Here is a 24,660-nt window from a genome sequence, read left to right as displayed (position 1 = left end):
ATCATATAAAAAGTAGTGGATTCAGTCCAGCACATCACAGGTAAAGCCTTCCCAACCATTCATTGAGCACATCTACATGAAATGCTGTTGTAGGAAAGCTGCATCCATCATCAGGGATCCCCACCACCCTGATCACTGCTGCCATCAGGTAGAAGGTACAAGATCCTCAGGACTCACACCACCATCAACAGTTATTACCCCTCAACCATCAGGCACTTGAATAGAAGGGGATAACTACACTAAGAGGTCAATACTCCCCAATGCCATTAGGCTTTACAATTCTACCTGGAATTTCAGGACTTCAGAACTTTTTAAAAGCTATTATTAATGCTTTTTGAGATAGTGATTTAGATGCATATCATATTTTTTACTGAGTTAAGTATTGTATGTAATTAGTTTTGCTACAACAAGTGTATGGGACATTGGAAAAAAGTTGAATTTCCCCATGGGGATGAATAAAGTATCTATCTATCTATCAATTTCACTTGTCCCCATCATTGGTTCACACAACCAATGATCTCACTTTCAAGGACTCTTCATCTCATGTTCTCATCATTTATTGCTATTTATTTATATCGTCATTTGCACAGTTTGTTTTTTTTGCACTCCAGTTGATCTTTCATTGATTCTGTAATAGTTACTATTGTATGGATTTGTTGAGGATGCCCACATGAAAATGAATCTCAGGGTTGTATGTGGTGACATGTATGTACTTTGAATATAAAATTTACTGAGCTTTGATTATACTCAATTGCTTAGCTTCTTGGAGAGAAAATTCCAAATGTTCATCACCATTAGGGTGAAATAATTTCTCTCATATCAGCTGTGATGGTCAGCTTCTTATTCTAAGGACATGGTCAGTGGCTACAGGCATGCAGGCAAGAGAGGCATCGCTACTGCATCTACCTCTTCAAGCTCCGTCAGAATTTTACCTGCTTCAATAAGACCAACTCTTATTTGTTTTAACTACAGTTGGCCCTCCTTATCATGGGTTCCATATGTGCGAATTCAACCGACTGCGGATCAGGAAAACCAGGATAAGGAGGGCCGACTGTACCAGTATTTCCTCCTTCAGGTAGAGAACCCAGATCTGTAGAAAAAAGTATATCCTAGTACTTTTTCACCAACACTCTATAGAACGCCAATCAATTGTGCTTACTTTAGTACTCAAATTCTCTTGCAATAAATGCTATCGTACTGTTTGCTTTCCTAATTACTTGCTATTAACTGCATGTTAATTTTATGTCTGTGCACATGAATACTCAAGTTTCTCTTGAAACCAACAGCTTTCAATTTCACAATTTAAAAAAACATACTTCTCTGTCTTTTTCAGTGTAATTGGTTTATTACTGTCACCTGCAGTACAAAGCTTTTGTTCGCATGCTACCCAGAAAGATCATTCCTTACACAAGTACATCAAATCAGTACAAAAGGAAAACAGTAACAAATGCAGAATACAGTGTCACAGTTTCAGAGAAAGTGCAGTGCATCTATATATTAATATGTGATAGATACAGCGTCTTTTTTCACAGTATTTTGTATTTGCTTTGTTCTCATTCACTCACTTAACAAGGCCATATGATCCCACCAATTCCCTCCGCCCTGAGAGGCCTCTTTGTATTTAAAAGGCAAACACGAGCTCTGTATCCCTTTTGCCAATCACCTTTCTGGCTCTCAGCTTCACCCCACCCCCTTCGGTCTTCTCATATCATTTCACATTTTCCCCTCCTCCTCCTACTTTCAAATCTCTTACTATCTTTCCTTTCAGTTAGTCCTGACGAAGGGTCTCGGCCCGAAACGTCAACAGCACTTCTCCCTATAGCAGCCTGGCCTGCTGCGTTCCACCAGCATTTTGTGTGTGTGGCCTCTTTGTATGCTTTTTACATGGCTTCTTATTGTCAATGGACCTTAATATTTTATTAAGACGTCTTATTAATATAGATTGTGAACAGTTGGAAATCCTGCATTGATCCTAGTCAAGAACTTCAGTCCGAGAGTGATCACTTTATTCCTACTGTTAGTCCTTCCCAGTGTAGTTCCGCCAATCCCGGTGTGCTCTAATTTTTTTTCAAAAACTTTAAAGCATCTTACTGAAAGCCTTCTGTGAAAGTTTAAATGCAACGTATCCACAGATTTCCTTCACCTATTCCACTGGTTGCAAGGACACAAGAACATTAGACACCTTAAAACCTGCCCCTTGGCTTAAAATTATCATAACTAACCTACGCTGGCCTCAGTTCCTATTCTGTGCCATTTTTCCATAGTCCTCCTTTCCTTGATCTATCAAATATTTATCCACCTCCACTTTAATTACCGCATATGATCCAGCTTCCAGAGCAGAGAATTTCAGAGATTCACCACCCTTTGCAAGAAGAAATTTCTTTATATCTCAGTTTTAAATGATAGGCTCCTTGTAGATATGTGCTCTTGTTCAAAACTCTCATATGAATGAAAACATTCCAACACCTGTCCTGTCAAGCCCCTGTAGGATTTTATATGTTTGAATAATATCATCTGGCATTCTTTTAAACTCCAAGAAACACAGATTCATACTATTCAGTCTTTCTTGATTGGACAACCATTTCATTCAAAGAGTGATAACACGAGGTATTCTGCAGGTGGTGGAATTCTTGAGCAAATCACACAGAATACTGGAAGAACTCAAGTCTGGATGTGAGTTGGCAAAAGACTGGTAAAAAGGAATTTCATCAGACTGATGAAGGATTTCTGCCTGAAATGTCGACTGTTTATTCCCTCCTCCCATCCCCCAATAGATGTTGCCTGACTTGCTGAGTTCCTCCAGCATTTTGTGTGTACAGTACATTGCGAAGAATTAGCCTGGTGAGTCTTGTTTGGACTGTTCCAGTGTTACCTTGACTTTGTTAGGTTAGGTAACTGTGTTTACAGGCTGAGCTAGTAACTACCCTTGAGAAGGTGTTGGTGAGCTATCTTCTAATGTTGCAGTCCTTGCAGTGTCTCTCTACAGATAATCTGCCTTTTGATTTCTCTTATTGAAGTGCATGACCTCACACAGTAGATTCATAGTAACTTTTCACTGTGCCTTCCATCTACTTTTTGTATCATCTGTAAATTTGTAAACCTTACCATTCCTTTCTCCTGTTCATTAAGTAATGAACAATTATTGGCCAATAATTGAACCACTGCTCCACGACCTGGATCAACATGTTGACGTCGTGTGGAGGCTTGTGTGCTTCAAGGACTCTATCAGGCAATGCGAACTCAGGGCCAGCCATGTTGGAACTGCTGTGGATGAGATGCCAGATGAAGATTTATCCAGCTCCACCTTCGGAACGGACAGACTCGCGTCTGCCCCTCCTGGATCATGCCATACAAATCAACAAACTGAACCGCTAGTTACCATGTACTAGTCAAAAATGAAACCATTTACTCCAACTCGCATTTTCTATGAGACAGCAAGTTTTAATCTTCCTCCCAATACCCTGAACTTTTAAATTGTGCACAAATCTTTTATGTGCCACCATGTCTTAATTGCTGTTTGGAAATCTAAATATGTTATTTCTCCAGGATCCTCTTGATCAATTTATATTCATCTTCTTACTGACCAGCTATTTCCTCTTTAATTATTGACTGTAGTATCTTCCTGACAACAGTTAAACTAACTGGCCTGTGATTCCCTGCCTTTTGCTGCTCTCCCTTTTCGAACAAGGAGGTCACATTTGTTGTTTTCCAAACTATTGGTATTCTCCCAGAGTTTAGCAAGTTATGATAATTCAGTCAATAGGACCACTATCTCTGTAGCCATTATCTTTCTAAGTGCCTGTTACCACTTCCTCAACATTGAGTCAATAGGTACACTTAATGTATGCAATATATATCATGAAATTCTTTTTCTTTGCAAACATCCATGAAAACAGAGGAGTGCCCCAAAGAATGAATGTCAGTTAAATGTTAGAACCCCAAAGCCCCTCCCAGCTCCCCTCTCCCAAGCACAAGCAGCAGCAAGGTGCTGCCCCCTCCTCCACCAGCAAAAAAGCATCAGCATCCTCCACCAGCATTGAAGCGTGCAGCAAAGCATCAATAAATCAGAATCAGGTTTATTATCACTGGCATATGACGTGACTCTGATATGTTCCAATTTGATTACCAGCACAGTAGGTCCACAGCAGATACCATTTGGCTCTTCATGCAACCCTGGACATCTGGACAGCAAAGGTACATGCATCAGGATGCTTTTTATCGATTACAGCTTGGCATTCATCCCCTCAAAACTAATCAATAATCTTCAAGCATCAGTTCTTCTTTGTGCATTTGGATCCTTGATTTCCTCACTTGTAGATCCCAGTAAGTTTGGTTTGGCAATAACATCTCTTCCACAATCTCTATCAGCACAGATGCACCACGAGACTGTGTGCTTAGTCCCCTACTCTACTTGCTTTATACTTATGACTGTGAGGCTAAGCACAGCTCCAGTGCCATTTTAAGTTTGCAGACAACACAGTCATAGGCAGAATCAAAGGTAGTGATGAATCAACACATAGGAGGAAGATTGAAAATCTGATTGATTGCTGCCACAACAACAACCTCTCACTCAAATGTCAGCAAGACCAAGGAGCTGATTATTGATTTCAGGAAAAGGAAGCTAGAGGTCCATGAGATGGTCCACATCAGGGGATGAAATGTGGAGAGGGTCAGTAACTGCAAATATTTCAGTTTATAATAACAGCAAATCTGTCCTCAGCCCAGCACACCAGTGCAATTATGAATGTACAATGTCCGGTGTATGTTACTAAAAAGGGCTTCTTTGGTTTGTTACGAGTAGGAATGTTTCTTTGTCTGTTAAATGTTTCTCTCGCCGTTGTTTCGCTTTAGAATGGCTGATATGGTAATTGTATTCATTTGTTAATCAATGGGGAATGTTATTGTGTTTTGTGAGGCTGGGAACTTGGGGGAGGGGTTGCGCGGGCTTGGGGGTGAAGGGAGTCGGCAGGAGAGACGGACGAGGAAGGTGGACGGGCGCTGGACGGCTCGTAGGACCACCGCGACTGGCGCTAGACAGCTCGTAAGACCACCGGGTGGTCCCAGGGGTGACGACGTGGCTGTCGGATGATTCGTTGATTGAACTCCTACGATGTGCACTACACTGACTGAACTTTGATAAGTTGGCGCCTTTTGTTTTTGTTCTTTCCTTGTATATATATATATATTGTATTGCCTAACACTTCTTTAGTTAATGTTAGTAAATTCTATAAAGTGTATGTCATAACGGTATTTGGTGTGAAGTTGATACGGTGAGTGGCGCGAGGCATAAACTCGATTCTCACAGCACCTGCGTGTACGGGAGGTGGGTTGGTGTGTGGCTGGATCTCCTTTTCCCCTAGACATATACCAGCCTGTTGGGTAAGTGTTACATGAAGAAAGTGCAGAAGTGCCTCTACTTCCTTAGAAGTTTACGAAGATTCAGTGTGACATCTAAAACTTTGACAAACTTCTGTGAATGTGTGGTGGAGAGTATATTGACTGGATGCATCACAGCCTGGTATAGAAACACCAATGCCTTCAAATGGAAAATCCTACAAAAAGTAATGGGTACAGCATAGTCCGCCACAGGTAAAGCCCTCCCCACCTACACAGAGCACATCTACATGGAACACTTTCTCAGGAAAGTAGCATCCTTTATCAAAGCCTCTCCCACCAGTCAGGCCATGCTCTCTTCTCGCTGCTGCTATCAGGAAGGAGGTATAGGAGACTTAGGGTTCTCACCAGCAGGTTCAGAAATGTTTACTAACTCTCCTTCAACCAGCAGGCTCTTGAACCAGTGGATAACTTCACACAATTTCACTTGCCCCTCACTGAACTGTTTCCACAACCTATGGACTCACTTTCAAGGACTCTTCATCTCATGTTCTTGATATTTATTGCTTATTTAAATAATAAATTATTTTTTTCTTCTTTGTATTTATGCAGATTCTTGTCTATTGCAAACTGGTCCGCCCTGTTAGTTGCGGTCTTTCATTGATTCTGCTATGGTTATCGGATTTATTTAATATGCCCGCAAGAAAAGAAACCTCAGGGTTGTATAAGGTGACATGTACTTTGAACTTTGAGGACTTTTGGCTCTCAGATGCATTAATTTTTACAATTGATTTTTCATGGTCTGAGTAAGTTCAGCATTATTGCTCATTTCTGAACACTCTCGAAAAGACTGTACAGACCTGCCTTACTGAACCATTGTAACCTTCCAGTTGAAGATACCTTGCAGTGTTAAACATGCAAGCCAGGAGAAAGATGAGCTATGTGTCAAACCTCTGAAGAATTTTGCACATTTCAAGAAATACACCTTTCATTTTGCTCCTCTCTCTGTACTCTTCATAATTCTTAAAATCCTCAGTGCTCCTTGAGTGTGCACTGTTGTATTCCTGTGATCTTCACGACCATGGTTGAAGATTGTGCCTTCAACTGACTGAACCTTCAGTCCTGGAAAGCCTTAAACCTCAAAAATGGCCACGGCTGCTTCCAGTCCTCAGATGTATACTCTTACCAGTGTGAGGTGTGAGGAAGTTAGAAGGAGGAGATGAGCAGAGGCTACAGTTGGAGTAACTGCTCATTTCAATTCCTTTCAAAATCTCTGGGATTTCATTTGAAATGTTTGACTGAACAAATCCAGGGCTTTGGTCTGAGAAGTTTTTGGGCATTAGATGACTTAGTCTCTACTTACTGAATATCTATGTCGCTAACTTTGGGTATTAAACCTAAATATACTGGCCCTGCTTATATGGTAGAAGGCTTAAGCCAAGAAAGCCATAAAGTATGGGAATTCCTGTTTTTAAAAGGGGAAAAAAGAGAAGACAGATAATCCCCAGACCAGTTATAGAGGCAATGTATAGATCCTAATGTGGGCAGATAGGATAGGTGAAGAAGGGCAGAAAGGTTGGCATAGATTTGATATGGTGAAGGGCCTTTTTCTCTGCCATACAACTTTGACTGTATGCCAGACCAGATACCATAAATGGAATGTCCCAGTTAGATAACCAGAGTTTACAGTAAACCTAATAAATAGCCAATGCCACATGGTGAGTAAGGTTACTTGTTTGGCAAAAGGATGTGGCTGCAGACCAGAAGTAATATGATTCAGGTGTTATCATTATTATTACAATTATTGTTGGAGTTTTTCATACCTGTCATTCTTCCTTGATTGCAAAGCAAAAGCCCCCGTTCTCCCTCCACAAATGATTAAGATCATGTTGCCAACTTGGCTTACTTTATTATTATCTTCCAGGGTCAACCTTGGGCCCACCCTGTAGCTAATTTGACTATTGGTTTGAGGAATAGAAGCCTATTTTACAGTTCTACCAATTTGCTTACAAATTTCCTGCAACTTCAGCAGAAGAGCCATATCTTTAAAGCTGAGTGTAGTACATAAATGTTTTGTTTTTATAGTTCCGGGTACAATTCTACCATTGCAGTTAGGCAAAACAAAATAAACTGTTAATGCTGTAGAGCTCACGTAAAAACAGAATGTATTGGTAATACTTGGTAGATCAGGCAGAATCAATCAAGAAAAAAGAGATATGACATTTCACTTCAAAAATACACTGCCGCTCTCTCTGCCTCTCTTTATTACCTCTCCTGCTGGCTCTCTGGTACCCCTCCCACCAGCCTGAATTTGCCCCACTCCTCTCTCTCCCTTTCTCTGCCTCTCTTGCCCTCTCTACCAACCTCTCCAACCCCCTCCCCGCTCACTGCCCCTCTCTGCCCCCTCTCACCGCCCCACCACCTCTCTCTGCCCCCCCCCCACTCTCTGGGCACCCCCTCTATCTTTCTCTCCCATTCTCTCCCCCTCTTTCCCCTCTCTCTCCCCCTCCCTGCCTCCATCCCTCTTGCTGACCCTCACTCTCTTTCTCTGTTGCTGCCCCACTCTCTCTGTTCTCTGCCCGACTCTCACACTCTCTCACTCTGTCTCTCTCCGTCGCTGCCTGACTCTCTCTCTCTGTCTCCCCATCTCTCTCCCTCTTTCGCTGCCTGACTTTTTCTCTCTCCATCTCTCTCCATCTCTCTCTCTCTCCATCTCTCCATCTCTCTCTGTTGTTGCCTCTCTCTCTCTCAATCTCTCCATCACTCTCTCTGTCGCTGCCTGACTCTCTCTCTCCATCTCTCTCTCTGTCGCTGCCTGACTCTCTCTCTCTGTTGTTGCCTGACTCTCTCTCTCTCCATCTCTCTCTATCTCTCTCTGTTGTTGCCTCCCTCTCTCTCAATCTCTCCGTCTCTCTCTCTGTCGCTGCCTGACTCTCTCTCTCCATCTCTCTCTGTCTCTCTCTATCTCTCTCTGTTGTTGCCTCCCTCTCTCTCAATCTCTTCATCTCTCTCTCTGTCACTGCCTGACTCTCTCTCTCCATCTCTCCCTCTGTCGCTGCCTGACTCTCTCTCTGTTGTTGCCTGACTCTCTCTCTCTCCATCTCTCTCTATCTCTCTCTGTTGTTGCCTCTCTCTCTCTCCATCTCTCTGTCTCTTTAGCTGCCTGCCTCTCTCTCTCCATCTCTCTTTCTGTTGTTGCCTGACTCTCTCTCTCTCTCCATCTCTCTCTGTCTCTCTCTCTCCATCTCTCTCTCTGTTGTTGCCTGACTCTCTCTCTCTCCATCTCTCTCTGTTGTTGCCTGACTTTCTCTCTCTCCCTCTCTCTCTGTCACTGCCTGACTCTCTCTCTCTCTCCCTCTCTCCCTCTCTCCCCATCTCTCTCTCTCTTGTTGTCTGACTCTCTCTCTCCATCACTCTCTCCGTCTCTCTCTTCCCCCCTCTCTCTCCCCTCTCTCTCTCCCCCCTCTCTCTCTCCCCTCTCTCTCTCCCCATCTCTCTCCCCCTCTCTCCCCCCCTCTCTCCCCCCCCCCGTCCCTCTCTCTCGCCACCTCTGACCCCCTCTCTTTTTGTGCCCCCCCTCTCTCTGCCCCTCATTCTCTGCCTTCTCTCTCTCGCTGTCCCCCTCCCCTCCCCATCTCTCCTTCCCCCCTCCCCCCTCCTCTCTCCGACACCCTCTCCCTCTCGTGGCAGCTCTCTCTCTCTCTCGCGCCGACGTGCCACCTCTCGTGCTAAATCTCTCGCGCACCGACACTCCCTCTCTTTGTCGCCGCCTGACTTCTGTCTGTTGCTACCTCACTTTTTCTCTCGCTCCTCTGCCTTTCTCTCGCTGTCTCTCTCTGCCCCTCTCTCTACCTTACCCTCTCTCTCGCTCTCTCTCTCTCTCTTGTTCCTCAATCTCTCTTGCTCTCTCTCTCCCTCTCTGTCTCTCTCTCCGTCTCTCCCGCTTGCTGCCTCTCTCACTGCTATCTCTCTCACTCTCTCCATCTGACCCTCTCTCCCTCTCTCTGGACCCCTCTCTCTCTCCCTCTCTGTCTCTCTCGCTTGATGCCTCTCTCACTGCTATCTCACTCTCTCTCTCCATCTGACCTCTCCCTCTCTCTGGACCCCTCTCTCTCCCTCTCCTCCCTCTCTCTCCCTTCCCTCTCTCCCTCTCAGTCCCTCTCGCCACCCCCCCACTCTCTCTCTCTCGCTGCCCCTCACTCCCTCTCTCTTGCTGCCTGAATCTCTCTCTCCCCCCCTCTCTCCCTCTCAGTCCCTCTCGCCACCCCCCACTCTCTCTCTCTCGCTGCCCCTCACTCCCTCTCTCTCATACTCTCTCTGGCTGTCCCTCTCCCCCTCCCTTTCTCTCTCTCATACTCTCTCTCTCTCTCTGGCTGTCCCTCTCCCCACTCCCCTCTCCCCCTCCCTTTCTCTCTCTCATACTCTCTCTCTCTCTCTGGCTGTCCCTCTCCCCCCTCCCCTCTCCCCCTCCCTTTCTCTCTCTCATACTCTCTCTCTCTCTCTGGCTGTCCCTCTCCCCCCTCCCCTCTCCCCCTCCCTTTCTCTCTCTCATACTCTCTCTCTCTGGCTGTCCCTCTCCCCCCTCCCCTCTCCCCCTCCCTTTCTCTCTCTCATACTCTCTCTCTCTGGCTGTCCCTCTCCCCCTCCCTTTCTCTCTCTCATACTCTCTCTCTCTCTCTGGCTCTCCCTCTCCCCCCTCCCCTCTCCCCCTCCCTTTCTCTCTCTCATACTCTCTCTCTCTCTCTGGCTCTCCCTCTCCCCCCCTCCCCTCTCCCCCTCCCTTTCTCTCTCTCATACTCTCTCTCTCTGGCTGTCCCTCTCCCTTTCCCTCCCCTCTCCCCCTCCCTTTCTCTCTCTCATACTCTCTCTCTCTGGCTGTCCCTCTTCCCCTCCCTTTCTCTCTCTCATACTCTCTCTCTCTCTGGCTGTCCCTCTCCCCCTCCCCTCTCCCCCTCCCTTTCTCTCTCTCATACTCTCTCTCTCTCTCTCTGGCTGTCCCTCTCCCCCCCTCCCCTCTCCCCCTCCCTTTCTCTCTCTCATACTCTCTCTCTCTCTCTGGCTGTCCCTCTCCCCCCTCCCCTCTCCCCCTCCCTTTCTCTCTCTCATACTCTCTCTCTCTGGCTGTCCCTCTCCCCCCTCCCCTCTCCCCCTCCCTTTCTCTCTCTCATACTCTCTCTCTCTCTCTGGCTGTCCCTCTCCCCCCTCCCCTCTCCCTCTCCCTTTCTCTCTCTCATACTCTCTCTCTCTCTCTGGCTGTCCCTCTCCCCCCTCCCCTCTCCCCCTCCCTTTCTCTCTCTCATACTCTCTCTCTCTCTCTGGCTGTCCCTCTCCCCCCTCCCCTCTCCCCCTCCCTTTCTCTCTCTCATACTCTCTCTCTCTCTCTGGCTGTCCCTCTCCCCCTCCCTTTCTCTCTCTCATACTCTCTCTCTCTCTCTGGCTGTCCCTCTCCCCCCTCCCCTCTCCCTCTCCCTTTCTCTCTCTCATACTCTCTCTCTCTCTCTGGCTCTCCCTCTCCCCCCTCCCCTCTCCCTCTCCCTTTCCCTGTTAAGTACACGCAACGGTTTAAATAAACCAGCAGCAATAGACCACACCTGGAGTCTGGTTTTGATTCTAAAAACCACTATTTACAGTATTAGTAACTATTTAATATAGTAACTTAAACCAGGTAAATCACAAGTTAACACGAGTGAATCTGCAGATGCTGGAAATAAATAAAAACACAAAATGCTGGCAGAACTCAGCAGGCCAGACAGCATCTATCACATGCAGATCACAAGTTAGCAGTGTTATGTGTGTGTGTGTAAATATCATTCCCAAACTTGTTTAAGCTTGGGTGACAAGGTTTAAAGTCTTACGATGGTAATGTAAGAAAGTTCAGTTCAACGCATGGAGTTGGTGGGAGGGGAAGAGAGAGCTATCTGTAAGCCAAGGTGATATCCACAATAGGAGAAGAAGGAATAAACAGATGTCGTTGGTCTTCCGTTGTCAGACTCTGAATCCACTCTCTTGAGTTAACCAAACATAGCTTATCACAAAGGGTACGGTCTTCAAGGGAAAACTACCACCCAGGCAAGGGTAAACACACCGGTAGCCTCCACAGGGTCAGCCCTTCTACACACCATGATAGCTACTGATCGATTCTCCTGATTGATCCTCAACCCACCCTTGTGGGCACTCGGAAGTTCCATCCAGTGACTCTCCTGTCACTGGTGACCTTCCATGGTCGATTCCAGCTACGACTCTGGCTGTGTGTGGAAGTGTCCTTGTATAAATCCAAATATGCTGTCAGCTTATGTAAACATCAACTGTCCATCATATAACTGCACCTCTCTCTCCATAGCAACCTAGAAGTAGGCAGCAGTACTGTAGTCAGTTTACACAAAGTACATAGTCAGTTTATTTCTCTCCCCTTTAAAGGCATAGTCCATGTCCATCACACTGCCTCTCCCTCTGTCTCCCTCACACCAATGCTCTCCCTCTCTCTCGCCAACACTCCCCCTCTCTCACGCTGCCCCTCTTACTCTCTGTCACTGCCCAATGCTCCCTCTTTCTCTCTCTCTCTCTCTCTCTCTCCCCCTCCCTCCCTCTCCCTCTCCCTCCCTCTCTCTCTCTTCCCCTCCCCCCTTTTCTCTCTCTGTCTCTCACTGCCCCTCTCCCTCTGTGTCTCTGGCTGCCCCCCTCTCTTGCTGCCCCCCTCTCTCTCGCTGCCCCCTTCTCTCTTGCTGCCCCTTACACCCTTACGTGCTTACGTGCTCTTTTAGGCTTTTCTGATACCTTAGAACTCATTTTGCTAACAGATGCACAAAATAAGTTGACATAAAGCACAGATGCTCACAGGCACGTGTTTAAGCAATGCTGGCTAGAATGCAGTTCCGGGGGAGGGGCTTGGCTGCTCGGGGCGTGCACTGCCTTTTTTGTAACAGTGAAAACACCTTCTGTTAGCAAAAATAGGTAACTAATGTACCGTAAGTCTTTCGTAACAGCGAGGTGTTGTAAAGCGAACGTTCGAAAAACGGGGGACACCTGTACTGGTAAGCTATTGCTTGCCTTTAGTTGCACCATCTTAAACCAAACGTACTGGTCAGACAGAAGTAGTAGTTTGTCACATGTTCCTGCTCTCAGCATAGAATCAGGACAGCAAACAGCATTGACTTCCTAGCATCTCTGAGCCAAGCTTAAGATTGACAAAACAAATGTGAGGAGCCCAGGCTTTGTTTTGGTTGCTAATTTTACATCCAAGGTAGAGCTCATAGGCTTTCTTAATACGAGGAGTTGTGCTCTGTCTTTGAAATTTAAATGTGTATTTGCCAAAATATAACAGTAAGTATTGCAACTGTGGCAACATTGGTGAGACAGTTTGCTATCACAAATACTCCCGAAAATACAATTACTATATTATAATGAGCACACACAGTAGAGCATGTGCATCAACATGATCAGAAATGGATGTACATGTAAACGTGATACATAGAAAGGTGTGTGCGTGATGCTTTTTATAGTCTTTTTAAATCCTGTCCTGCCATGCAGCGTTTGCCCTACCTAAGCATGCCTGGTCAAGATCAAAAACTTCTGAGCTTATATTTTGGGCAACATTTTTTATTGACTGGAATTATGAATTAAAATAGAGGGGGACTAATATCCTAGTGGGAAGGTTTGATAATGCTGCACAATGGGGTTTAAACTAGAGTTGCAGAGGGATGGGAACCAGAGTGCCAGAACAGTTAGGGGAGAGGTTGTGGAGACAGATGTTGATAAGACCTCAGACAAAGTCAGGAATTGAAAGGTTGAGCATGATGGGACTAGTGTCCTAAACTATGCACCTCCTTTGCTGCATATTTCAATGTAAGAAGTATTGTTGGAAAGGCGAATAAGCTCAGGGCATGGATCAACACCTGGAATTATTAATGAGACAGTTGCAGGAGGAGCAGGATTGGCAACTCAGTGTTTCCAGGTTCTGTTGTTTTCGACGTGACAGAGCGGGAGGGATTAAAGTTGGAGGGGTAGTGCTGCTAGTCAGGGAAAATGTCACAGTAGTGCTCTGTCAGGACAGACTGGAGAACTCAGCTAGTGGTGCGTTAATGGTTGGAACAAAAAAAAATGAGAAAGGTATGACCACGTTAATGAGGCTATATTACAGACAACCAAACATGAGGGATTTAGAGGAACAAATTAGTAAAGGTATCGCAGACTGTTGCAAGAAACATAAGGTTGTTATAGTAGGTAATTTTAACTTTCCACATATTGACTGGGAATTCCATACTGTAGCGTTAAAGGACTAGATGGTGGGATAGAGTTTGTCAGATTGTTCAGGAAAATTTCCTTCATCAGTACGTAGAAGTCCCAACGTCGGCATGGGAACTGGATCTGCTATTAGGAAATGCGACATGGCAGGTGGCAGAAGTTTGTGTAGAGAACACTTTGCAACCAGTGACCACAATGCATTAGTTTCAAAGTAAATACAGTCGGCCCTCCTCATGCGCGGATTCAACCAACCACGGATCGGAAAAACCCAGAAGTTTTCTCTCCAGCACTCATTTGAGCACGTACAGACTATTTTTTCTTGTCATTATTCCCTAAACAATACAGTATAACAACTATTTACATAGCATTTACATTGTATTAGGTATTATAAGTAATCTAGAAATGACTTAAAAGTACAGGCAGTCCCCGGGTTATGAATGAGTTCCGTTCCTGAGTCCGTCTTTAAGTCGGATTTGAGGTCGGAACAGGTACATCCGGTATTATTTAGTGTCAGTTAGTCAAATGTTTTTCTTAGTATATAGTACATATTTTACTTTTCTATGCATATAAAACACTTAAGAAACATACGTATTTCAATAATTAAACCACTGCATTGCTTAGTAATAATTGTAGCTTTCATCGGGGCAGGAACTTTCTCATGCTCCATTAATATTGTTCCGATCATTGACCGACTATAGCCTAACGCTTTTCCAATGACCCATGGCATTTCACCTCTTTCCGATTGCTTTATTACTTCCACCTTATTTTCAATCGTGTTTATTTTCATGAACAGATACACCGCGGATTCAGAGCTGCACCACCAGGTCCTAATGTCCACTGCACTGAGTCATGCTAAATAAAGTCCGGGGTTCCGCTGGGTCCTAAAGACCACCGAACTGACCCACGTTAAATAAGAGACTTGAGCATCTGCGTTTTTTGGTATACGCGGGGGGTCTCGGAACCAATCCCCCGCGGATAAGGAGGGCCGACTGTATGCAAAAAGATGGGTCTGGTCCGCAGGTTGAGAATCTAAATTGGAGAGAGGCCAACTTTGATGGTTTCAGAAATGATCTGGCAATGTGGGTTGGGACAGGCTGTTTTCTGGCAAAGTGTACTTGGAAAGTGGAAGACCTTCAGACATGAAATTTTGAGAGTACAAAGCTTGTACTGTCAGAAAAAAAGTAAGGCTAACAAGTGTAGGGAACCGTCGCCTTCAAGAGATATCAAGGCCCTGGTTAAGAGAAAAAAGGAGGCGCATAGCAGATATAGGTAAGTAGGTGTTTATGGCAGTGGTCCCCAACCACTTTTTGCGAGAAGACAAAATGATTTGTCGATATGAAACGATTTGAGTCAGCTGCACCTTTCTTCATTCCCTGTCACGCCCACTGTTGAAATTGAACGCACGCGAGGTCTTCAGTCGCCTAAACGCAGTGATACCCTCGTGCCAGGGATCACTGGTTGGCCTCCGGCGAGAAGTACTGTTGCTACTGGCCTGGAGCACGGACAGATGGGCTCCGCCTCTAAAACTGTTTAGCACACCGAATAATCGTGGGGAACCTGGTGTTAAAATATTTGCAGATGACCTAATCCAGGCTCAGGGTTTCGTAAGTAGCAGAGCTGCTGCCTTGCTGTAATCTACTGAAAGTCAACCCTCAAGCCAAACTTATGTCGGCCGATAGATCCTACCTACCTACAATGGGGGTGGGCGCGCGCCCTGTCGCACTCCTCGCTCAGTCGGTTGCTCTCTCCAGACTGCAACCGCCGTGACTCCGGCACGGGGATGTCCGGCCCTTACCTTGTCCTCTCACTGATGTGTTGCAATGATTTTATATGTTCATATGAGGAAAATATGCGCTGTGTGTTTAATATCCAAACGTTACTTAAAATGTTATGATGCTATTGACTTATGTGACTTATAATTGACTTATCACTATATTCATGCGAGGAAAATATGTGCTGTATGTTTAATATTAAATTTGTTAGATAAACCATTTTAGAAACGAAATTGAGTGTATTCGCCACTTATAAGTGACTTATAGTTGACTTATCACCGATATTCCGGTCGTGATTCAGGAACGCTTAAAGAAGGCATGAAGTTGCCCTAGCAGACAAGATGAAGGAGAATTCTAAGGGATTCTACAGATATGTTAAGAGCAAAAGGATTGCAAGGGACAAAATTTGTCCTTTGGAAGATCAGAATGATAATCCATGTGACAGATGGGAACATCTTAAATGAATTCTTAACATCTGTATTTACTCAGGAGACAGTTACAGTCTATAGAATTAAGGCAAATCATCACCAACTTCATGGACCCTGGACAGATTGCTGAGGAGGAGGTATTTGCTATCCTGAGGCAAATCAGGGTAAATAAATCTCCAGGACCTGACAAGGTATACCCTCAGACTTGACGGGAGGCAAGTGCAGAAATTGCCAGGGCTTTAGAAGAAATATTTAAAACATCCTTAGTGACAGGAGAGGTACCAGAGGTTTGGAGGATAGCCAATGTTATTCTGCTGTTTAACAAAGGCTCTAAACATAAACCAGGAAATTTATCAATTGTGAGACCAGATATACAAGTATTTGGGTAGAGATGGACTGATTAAGGATAGTCAGCATGTCTTTCTGCATAATAGGTAATGTCTAACCAGTCTTACAAAGTTTTTCGAGTAAATTACCAGGAAAGTTGATGAAGGGAAGGCAGTGCATATTGTGTACATGGACTTTATTATGGCATTTGACAACATTCCACATGGGAAGCTGGTCAAGAAGGTTCAGTCACTCAGCATTCAGGATAAGGTAGTAAATTGGATTAGACATTTGCTTTGTGGGAGAAGCCAGAGGGTGGTAGTAGATGGTTGCCTTCCTGACTGGAGGCCTGTGACTAGTGGAGTGCCACAGGGGATCAGTGCTAGGTCTGTTGTTGTTTGTCATAGAACATAGAATAGTACAGCACATTACAGGCCCTTCGGCCCACAATGTTGTGCCGACCCTCAAACACTGCCTCCCATATAACCACCCCCACCTTAAATTCCTCCATATACTTGACTAGTAGTCTCTCAAACTTCTCTAGTGTATCTGCCTCCACCACTGACTCAGGCAATGCATTCCACGCACCAACCACTCTCTGAGTGAAAAACCTTTCTCCAATATCCCCCTTGAACTTCCCTCCCCTTACCTTAAAGCCATGTCCTCTTGTACTGAGCAGTGGTGCCCTGGGGAAGAGGTGCTGGCTGTCCACTCTGTCTATTCCTCTTAATATCTTGTACAGCTCTATCATGTCTCCTCTCATCCTCCTACTCTCCAAAGAGTAAAGCCCAAGCTCCCTTAATCTCTGATCATAATCCATACTCTCTAAACCAGGCAGCATCCTGGTAAATTTCCTCTGTACCCTTTCCAATGCTTCCACATCCTTCCTATACTGAGGCGACCAGAACTGGACACAGTACTCCAAGTGTGGCCTAACTAGAGTTTTATAGAGCTGCATCATTACATCGCGTCTCTTAAACTCTATCCCTCGACTTATGAATGCTAACACCCCATAAACTTTCTTAACTACCCTATCTACCTGTGAGGCAACTTTCAGGGATCTGTGGACATGTACCCCCAGATCCCTCTGCTCCTCCACACTACCAAGTATCCTGCCATTTACTTTGTACTCTGCCTTGGAGTTTGTCCTTCCAAAGTGTACCACCTCACACTTCTCCAGGTTGAACTCCATCTGCCACTTCTCAGCCAACTTCTGCATCCTATCAATGTCTCTCTGCAATCTTCGACAATCCTCTACACTATCAACAACACCACCAACCTTTGTGTCATCTGCAAACTTGCCAACCCACTCTTCTACCCCCACATCCAGGTCATTAATAAAAATCCAGGTCATCTCTATTAAAGATCTAGATGATAATGTGATGAACTAGATCAGCAAATTTGCAGATGGCACAAGATTGGGGGTGTAGTGGATAGTGAGGAAGGCTATCTATGCTTGCAGCGGTATCTGCATTAGCTGGAAAAATGGGCTGAAAAATGGCAGATGGAATTTAATGCAGATAAGTGCAAGGTTTTGCACTTTGGTAGGACCAACTTGGGTAGGTCTTGCACAGTGAATAGTAGAGTACTGAGGAGGGTGGTAGAACAAAGAGATCTGTGAATACAGGTCCATAAATGCTTTGAAAGTGGTGTCACAGTTAGATAGGGTCATAAAGAAACCATTTGGAACGTTCGCCTTCATAGATCATTGTACTGAGTACAGAAGGTGGGATGTTATATTGAAGTTTTATAAGATATTGGTGAGACTTAATTTGGAGTATTGTGTGCAGTTTTGGTTACCTACCTACAGGAAACATGTAAATAAGGTTGAAAGAGTACAGAGAAAATTTACAAGGATGTTGCCAAATTTGGAGGACTTGAGCTACAGGGAAAGATTGCAATTGCATAGCTTAGGACTGTATTCTTTAAAATGTAGAAGTTTGAAAGGAGATTTGATAGAGGTATACAGAATTATGAGGAATATAGGTTGGCTTTTTCCACTGAGATTGGGTGGGACTACAACTAGAGGTCATGGGTTAATGTGAAAGGTTTAAAGGGAACATGAGGGGAAACTTATTCACTCAGAGGTTCGCTAGAGTGTGGATTGAGCTGCCAGCACAAGTAATTCATACGAGCTCAATTTCAACATTTAATGAAAAGTTAGGATAGGTACTTGGATGGTGGGGGTATGGAGGACTATGGTCTCAGTACTCCTATTGGCGCTCCTGATGGAAATAGGCAGCTTAAATGTTTTTGGCACCATGGACTTAATGGGCCTATTATATGGGCCCTTAAGGGGCCTATTTCAGTCCCCTACTTCTCTTTGACCCTATAAGTAACAAAGGAAGGAGATTTTTTTTTTAAAATGATGTTTGATAGGGAAATTTCATGGAAATTTTCATGATTAGCAGCCCAAAATCCATAAGATATACTCAAAAGTATTCAGGATGTAAAATCTTTGTCCAGTGTTATTGAACCCCTATCATAACCACTCTCCTCATCTCCCCCCTTTTGAGCACACAGTGCCAGAGAACTGGCTGCTGCAGGTTTTCCCTGGTTGGTCATCTCCACAAGTGGCCAAAACAGTATACTTGTTATTAAGTGGAATGGCCACAGGTTTGCCTGCCTATTCCCTTACCCTCTCCTGACAAGTCACCCTGCTACCTGTCTCCTGCAACTTAGGTGTGACTGTCTCCCTGTAGCTCCTGTCTATCATCCCCTCAGCCTCCTGAATGATCCATACGTCATCCAGCTCCAGCTCCCTAATGTGTTCTGTAAAGACTTAAAGCTGGCTGCATTTCTTGCAAGTATTGTCATCAAGGTCATTGGAGGTTTCACTAACTTTTCACATCACATAAGAGAAATTGCACACAATACTCCAAATTAGGCCTCACCAAATCACCACTGCCCTGGGTTCCAATCCCACTGCTGCACCTGTGTAATAACTGAAAAATCTTACCAGAACTTTACCTTAGCCTTTGCCTCTTCTCACCAAAACCTCTTGAGCTAAAGGCCCCACTCTTCTAATGGCCCACTCACACAATGACTGATCTGCTTGAGACTATCTTTTTATTGGCAGCTGCTGTACAGTTAACTGATTGGCTAATCAACTTTCCCTTTTAAATGCCTCTCACTCTTGCTCATGATCCTGTTCATAATCCCCTAAAGTGAAACTCACATGCAAGAGACTTGTTCTTTTAACAAGTTGTAGTGATTTTCTGTTTGTTAAATGGTGTTAACTAACTTCCAACAAGCTGCAAGCACAAGTGGTGCATGGGAGCTCAATTCCAATGTCTGAGAGAAGTTTGGATAGGTACATTGATGGGAGACTGTGGAAAGCTATTGTCCAGGTGCAGGTCGATGGGACTTGGCAGTTTGAATGGTTCAGCACTGACTAGTTTGGCACCAAAGGGCCTGTTCTGTTCTGTAGTTTTCTATGACTCTATAAAACAGTCCCAGCCTATGCAATCTTTTCTGATTTCAGGTTCTTCAGTCACTGCAGCATCTTTCTGAAGCTGTTCTGCATTCTCCATAGCTTTATCTCTACCTTCCTATAGTATGACAACCATGGATGATGGAGAAAGTTGTGGTTTTTAAAAAAAAGGGGGAATTGAGAAGTTGTTTCAAACAATTATAATACAACTTCTGCCTTTCTGTTCTTGCAGCGTTCTAATTACCTGCACAGAGAGGTCCTGCAGCTGGCACAGCGATACCCAAACATCCGGATAAGTCCCTGGCGAATGGTCACAATATGGGGAGGGGCAAGCCTCCTGAAGATGTACCTACGTTGCATGAAGGATCTGCTAGAAATGTCTGACTGGCAGTGGGATTATTTCATTAACTTGAGTGCTACCGACTACCCTACCAGGTCAGTATCTTTGAATAAGAGGGAAGCAGAAAACGAGATTCTCTTTGGAGCTGCTGAGATGAAAGCAGCTCTATTTTGTGAAGATCTCATTTTTGCTAGTCCCTCATTGCCCTTGAACTTTAAGGTATGGTTCAACACGTGATGGCTTTCAATCAGTCTTGCCACATAGCTATTTTTGTTAACATGTAAGTAAGTGTGAAGTAAGTTAGTAAACATTAGAATGTTCTTTGACATGGGGATCTCATAGTCCTGCCATCAGTGAATTTCAGACTGTTGGTATGGAGCGCACAGGTCAATCCAGCTGAATATTTTGTCCACCCTGCTTGTGCTGAGTAATAGTTACATAGAACATAGAATAGTACAGCACAGTACAGGCCCTTTGGCCCACAATGTTGTGCCGACCCTTAAACCCTGCCTCCCATATAACCCCCCACCTTAAATTCCTCCATACACCTGTCTAGTAGTCTCTTAAATTTCACTAGTTATCTGCCTCCACCACTGACTCAGGCAGTGCATTCCACGCACCAACCACTCTCTGAGTAAAAAACCTTCCTCTAATACCCCCCATGAACTTCCCACCCCTTACCTTAAAGCCATGTCCTTTTGTATTGAGCAGTGGTGCCCAGGGAAAGAGGCACTGGGTGTCCACTCTGTCTATTCCTCTTAATATCTTGTATACCTCTATCACGTCTCCTTTCATCCTCCTCCTCTCCAAAGAGTAAAGCCTTAGCTCCTTTAATCTCTGATCATAATCCATACTCTCTAAACCAGGCAGCATCCTGGTAAATCTCCTCCGTACCCTTTCCAATGCTTCCACATCCTTCCTATAGTGAGGCGACCGGAACTGGACACAGTACTCCAAGTGTGGCCTAACCAGAGTTTTATAGAGCTGCATCAATACCTCGTGACTCTTAAACTCTTTCCCTCGACTTATGAATGCTAACATCCCATAAGCTTTCTTAACTACCCTATCTACCTGTGAGGCAACTTTCAGGGATCTGTGGACATGTACCCCCAGACTCCTCTGCTCCTCCACACTACCAAGTGTCCTGCCATTTACTTTGTACTTTGCCCTTCCAAAGTGTACCACCTCACACTTCTCTGGGTTGAACTCCACCTGCCACTTACTAACTTGTTCTAAATTTGCTCTGAAGGAGAAGAATCATCACTCCTGAAATTGGTCTAAGTGCTTTTTGATGTTTGTAGGGAGAGGCCTTTCTAATCAAGAAAGCTGCAGTGACAAACTACCCCATTTATTTCCCTTCACAGCTGCATGATTTTCATCTCAGAACCCATCACTCAACTGACGAAAGCTAAAACACAGGCAAATGTAGTTACATCAGTAATGGCGTAGTTGGATACAGCTGTTGTTCGAAAAACCATTCCGGTTGAGATGACATTGAGCTGCAATGTTCATCGATATCATGGCCTAGACTTTGTTTATTTTTAGGTTCATAGGAAATGTTTTTAAGACAGAGAGGGGAGGCATGGGTCAGGTTAAGATTTAGGGAGAAAGATGAGAGAGAGTTAGAGGTCAAGAGTAGTAAATAAAAAGTTAGGGCAGGAGTTTGAGTCTAGATTAAATCATTCCAAGGTCGAACATCAGTGATTGAGCAAGCAGTGTTGCAGGCGCTGAGGAGAACAGCGATTTCCCCAGGGCACAGATTGGTCCTGGATTGGAAGTGTGTAAGGGGGATGAATCCTGGGTACAGGTTGAATCAGGAGGGCTGGTGACAACCCCAGGTCACCAGTTTCGGAGGTCTGTGTCAGTACAGAAGTAGGAGCCCAAAGATCAAACTCAGCAAAGTCTGGAGGGCAGAATCGAAGGTCAAAGCCTGAAGGTTGAAGACCAAATGTAGAGACATAAAGGAGCCACAAAGGCCTGGGTCAGTGAGGTCAGAGGTCTGTGTGTATCAGAAGTTGAGACCCAAAGGTCAAGTCTGTGATCAGCATCCTGGGTGAAGTCTGAAGTTGGCGGCCCGATATTTGAAAGTATCTGACAAGTTTCCCCATGGCAGAGTTGTATAGAAAGTCAGGAGTAATAGGATCCATAGAAACATGGTTGCATGGATTCAGAATTGGCTTGCCCACAGAAAACAATGGTGTTCCATAAGGATCTGTTCTGGGACCCCTGCTCTTTGGAAGTGGAGGGGCGGGTTAGTAATTTTGCAGATGATAATGGAGGTTGGAGGTGTTGTGGATAGTATAGAAGCTTGCCGTAGGTTACAGTGGAATATAAACAGGTTGTGAAGCTGCGCATAGAAAGTGGCCAATGATGTTCAATCTGGAAAAGTGTGGAGTGAAAAGATTGAACTTGAAAGCAGAGTACAATGTTAATGGCAGGATTCTTAGCAGCATGGAGGAACAGAGGGATCTTGGGGTCCAAATTCACAGATCCATCAAAGTTTCCACATATTATAAGGGTGGTTAAAAAGATATATGGTGTATAGGTTTTCCTTAGTCAGAGCATAAGTTCAAGAGCCATGAAATAATACTGCGGCTTTGTAAAACTCTGGTTGGACCATACTTGGAGTATTGTGTTCAGTTCTCATTATAGGAAGGATGTGGAACCTTCAGAGGAGGTGCAAAGGGGATTTATCAGGATGCTGGAATAGAGAATATATCTTATAAGGAAATGCTCAGTGAGCTAGGGCGTTTCTCTTTGGAATGACAGGATAGAAGTGTATAAGATTATGGGAGGTATAGACAGAGTAGACAGCAACATCTACTTCCAAGGCAGTAATAGCCAGTACCAGAGGACATTTGTATAGTGTGAGTGGAGGAGGTTTAAGGGGGATGTCAGAGATAGATTTGGCATACGTCACGAGAGAGTGGTGAGCTCCTGGAACACACTGTGAGATTGAGGTGGTGCAGAATGATGGTAGTGGGAAACCTAACCTCTGAATCTAGGTAGACAGGGGATGGGAACACAAGACACTGCAGATGCTGGCATATGAAGCAACAGCAATCAGTTAGAGGAACTTACTGATTCAAATTGAGCAAAAGCTGCAGAAGGTTGCAAACCTATCATGGGCACCAAAGACATCTTTATAAAGCAATGACTTATCCATCATTAAGGACCCCCATCACCCAGGAAATGATTTCTTCTCATTGCTATCATCAGAGAGGAAGTACTCATTCCACTGAGATGTAACACTGAGCGTCATAGGAAGTCATTCCTACCTGTGGCCATCAAACTTTACAACTCCTCCCTCAGAGTGTCAGACACCCTGAGCCAATAGGCTGGTCCTGGACTTATTTCCACTTGGCATGATTAACTTATTATTTAATTATTTATGGTTTTATATTGCTATATTTCTTCACTATTCTTGGTACGGCTGTAACGAAACCCAATTTCCCTCGGGATTAATAAAGTATGTCTGTCTGTCTGTCTGTACAGGAGCCTGAACTCAACGTCTTAGAAACAGCTTCTTCTCCTCGTAGTACCTGTGCCTCAAAACAACAAATTTGTTTATTGTTATAAAACTATTGAATAGTTCCTAATCCGAGAAGGTGGACTCTTGACCTCACAATCATCTTCCTCTGCTCTAGATTCAATTTCATTTATTTAAAATAAATGTAGGGCCTCTTGGATCATCCAAGGTTCTCTTACCTTACTATCCTTGTCCTTACCCCTTACCATGACATGCTGATCCTGGACGCTGACCAGTTGGTCTTTGTTTAAACTCCCACATGTCAGACATGGATTTAATGAAAGCAGGTGATTCCAATCAAAGCTCTGCCTTATCCTGTTTATAACTTGTCCTCCCCAATTTAGCACCTTCCTGGAAGATCTAATTTTATCCTTATTCATAACTATCTTAAGATGTAATAGGTTGTGGTTACTATTCCCAAAATGGATGAAACCTCCAACATGTCCTTTTTGAGTACTGCTGCAACATTCTCCCTTATCAGTAGTACAACCTCTCTGTCTCCTTTACCCCCTTCTACATCACACCTAAAGCAACAATGTTGAGCTGCCAATCCTACCCCTAACACAACTAAGTTTTTCTGTGAAATAAACATTTTTTAAACTCATCAGTCCCATCACGTTTATAAACCTGCCTCTTGCTGTCCTTCCCTTTGAGGCTCCAATTTGCAGTGCTAGCAAACCTCCCTTGCTGTTCAGATGCAAACTATCTTGTTTGTATATTTCTCACCTACTCTGGAAGAGAGCCCAGTGATTCATAAATCTGAAGCCCTCCCTCCTGCACCAACTCTTTAGCTATAGTGGCATGCAAAAGTTTGGGCACCTCTGGTCAAAATTTCTATTACTGTGAATAGCTAAGCAAGTAAAAAATGAACTGATTTCCAAACAGCATAAAGTTAAAGATAACACATTTCTTTAATATTTTAAGCAAGATTACTTTTTTTATTTCCATCTTTTATTTCAAAATAACAAAAAAGGAAAAAGGCCTGAAGCAAAAGTTTGGGCATCCTGTATGGTCAGTACTTAGTACGTTACGGATTCAGCAATATATGAGTGAGGCAGGGGTTTTTATAACAAATAAAATATTTATTAAACACTGAAAAACAAACCCCCAAAAGTAAACAAATCGCTAACGTAACCAGAAATCAGCTGCTGTGCGGCAACTTAAACAGTTCTTAAAGCAATGAAGCTTAAACAGTTCTTAAAGCGATGTTGCAAAAACAGTTCTTCAAAGTAGTATTGCAAAAGTTCAAAATGCTT

At 44.3% G+C, this 24,660-nt stretch overlaps 1 protein-coding gene across 1 annotated transcript in view; it reads left to right on the top strand.

Annotated features, from left to right (window-relative positions):
• The window catches only part of xylt2 (xylosyltransferase II), a 328,263-nt gene that overhangs the window by 146,797 nt on the left and 156,806 nt on the right, over positions 1–24,660 (top strand). Inside the window, exon 4 of the mRNA XM_073026605.1 lies at positions 19,768–19,970. Within this exon, the coding sequence (XP_072882706.1) occupies positions 19,768–19,970 (203 nt within the window). The remainder of the gene's footprint in view (positions 1–19,767; positions 19,971–24,660) is intronic.

The sequence above is a fragment of the Hemitrygon akajei genome, chromosome 22 (genome assembly GCF_048418815.1).
Source record: "Hemitrygon akajei chromosome 22, sHemAka1.3, whole genome shotgun sequence".
Classification (NCBI taxonomy): domain Eukaryota; kingdom Metazoa; phylum Chordata; class Chondrichthyes; order Myliobatiformes; family Dasyatidae; genus Hemitrygon; species Hemitrygon akajei.
Note: the sequence above shows the minus strand (reverse complement) of the source record. Positions and strands in the feature narration are given on the sequence as shown.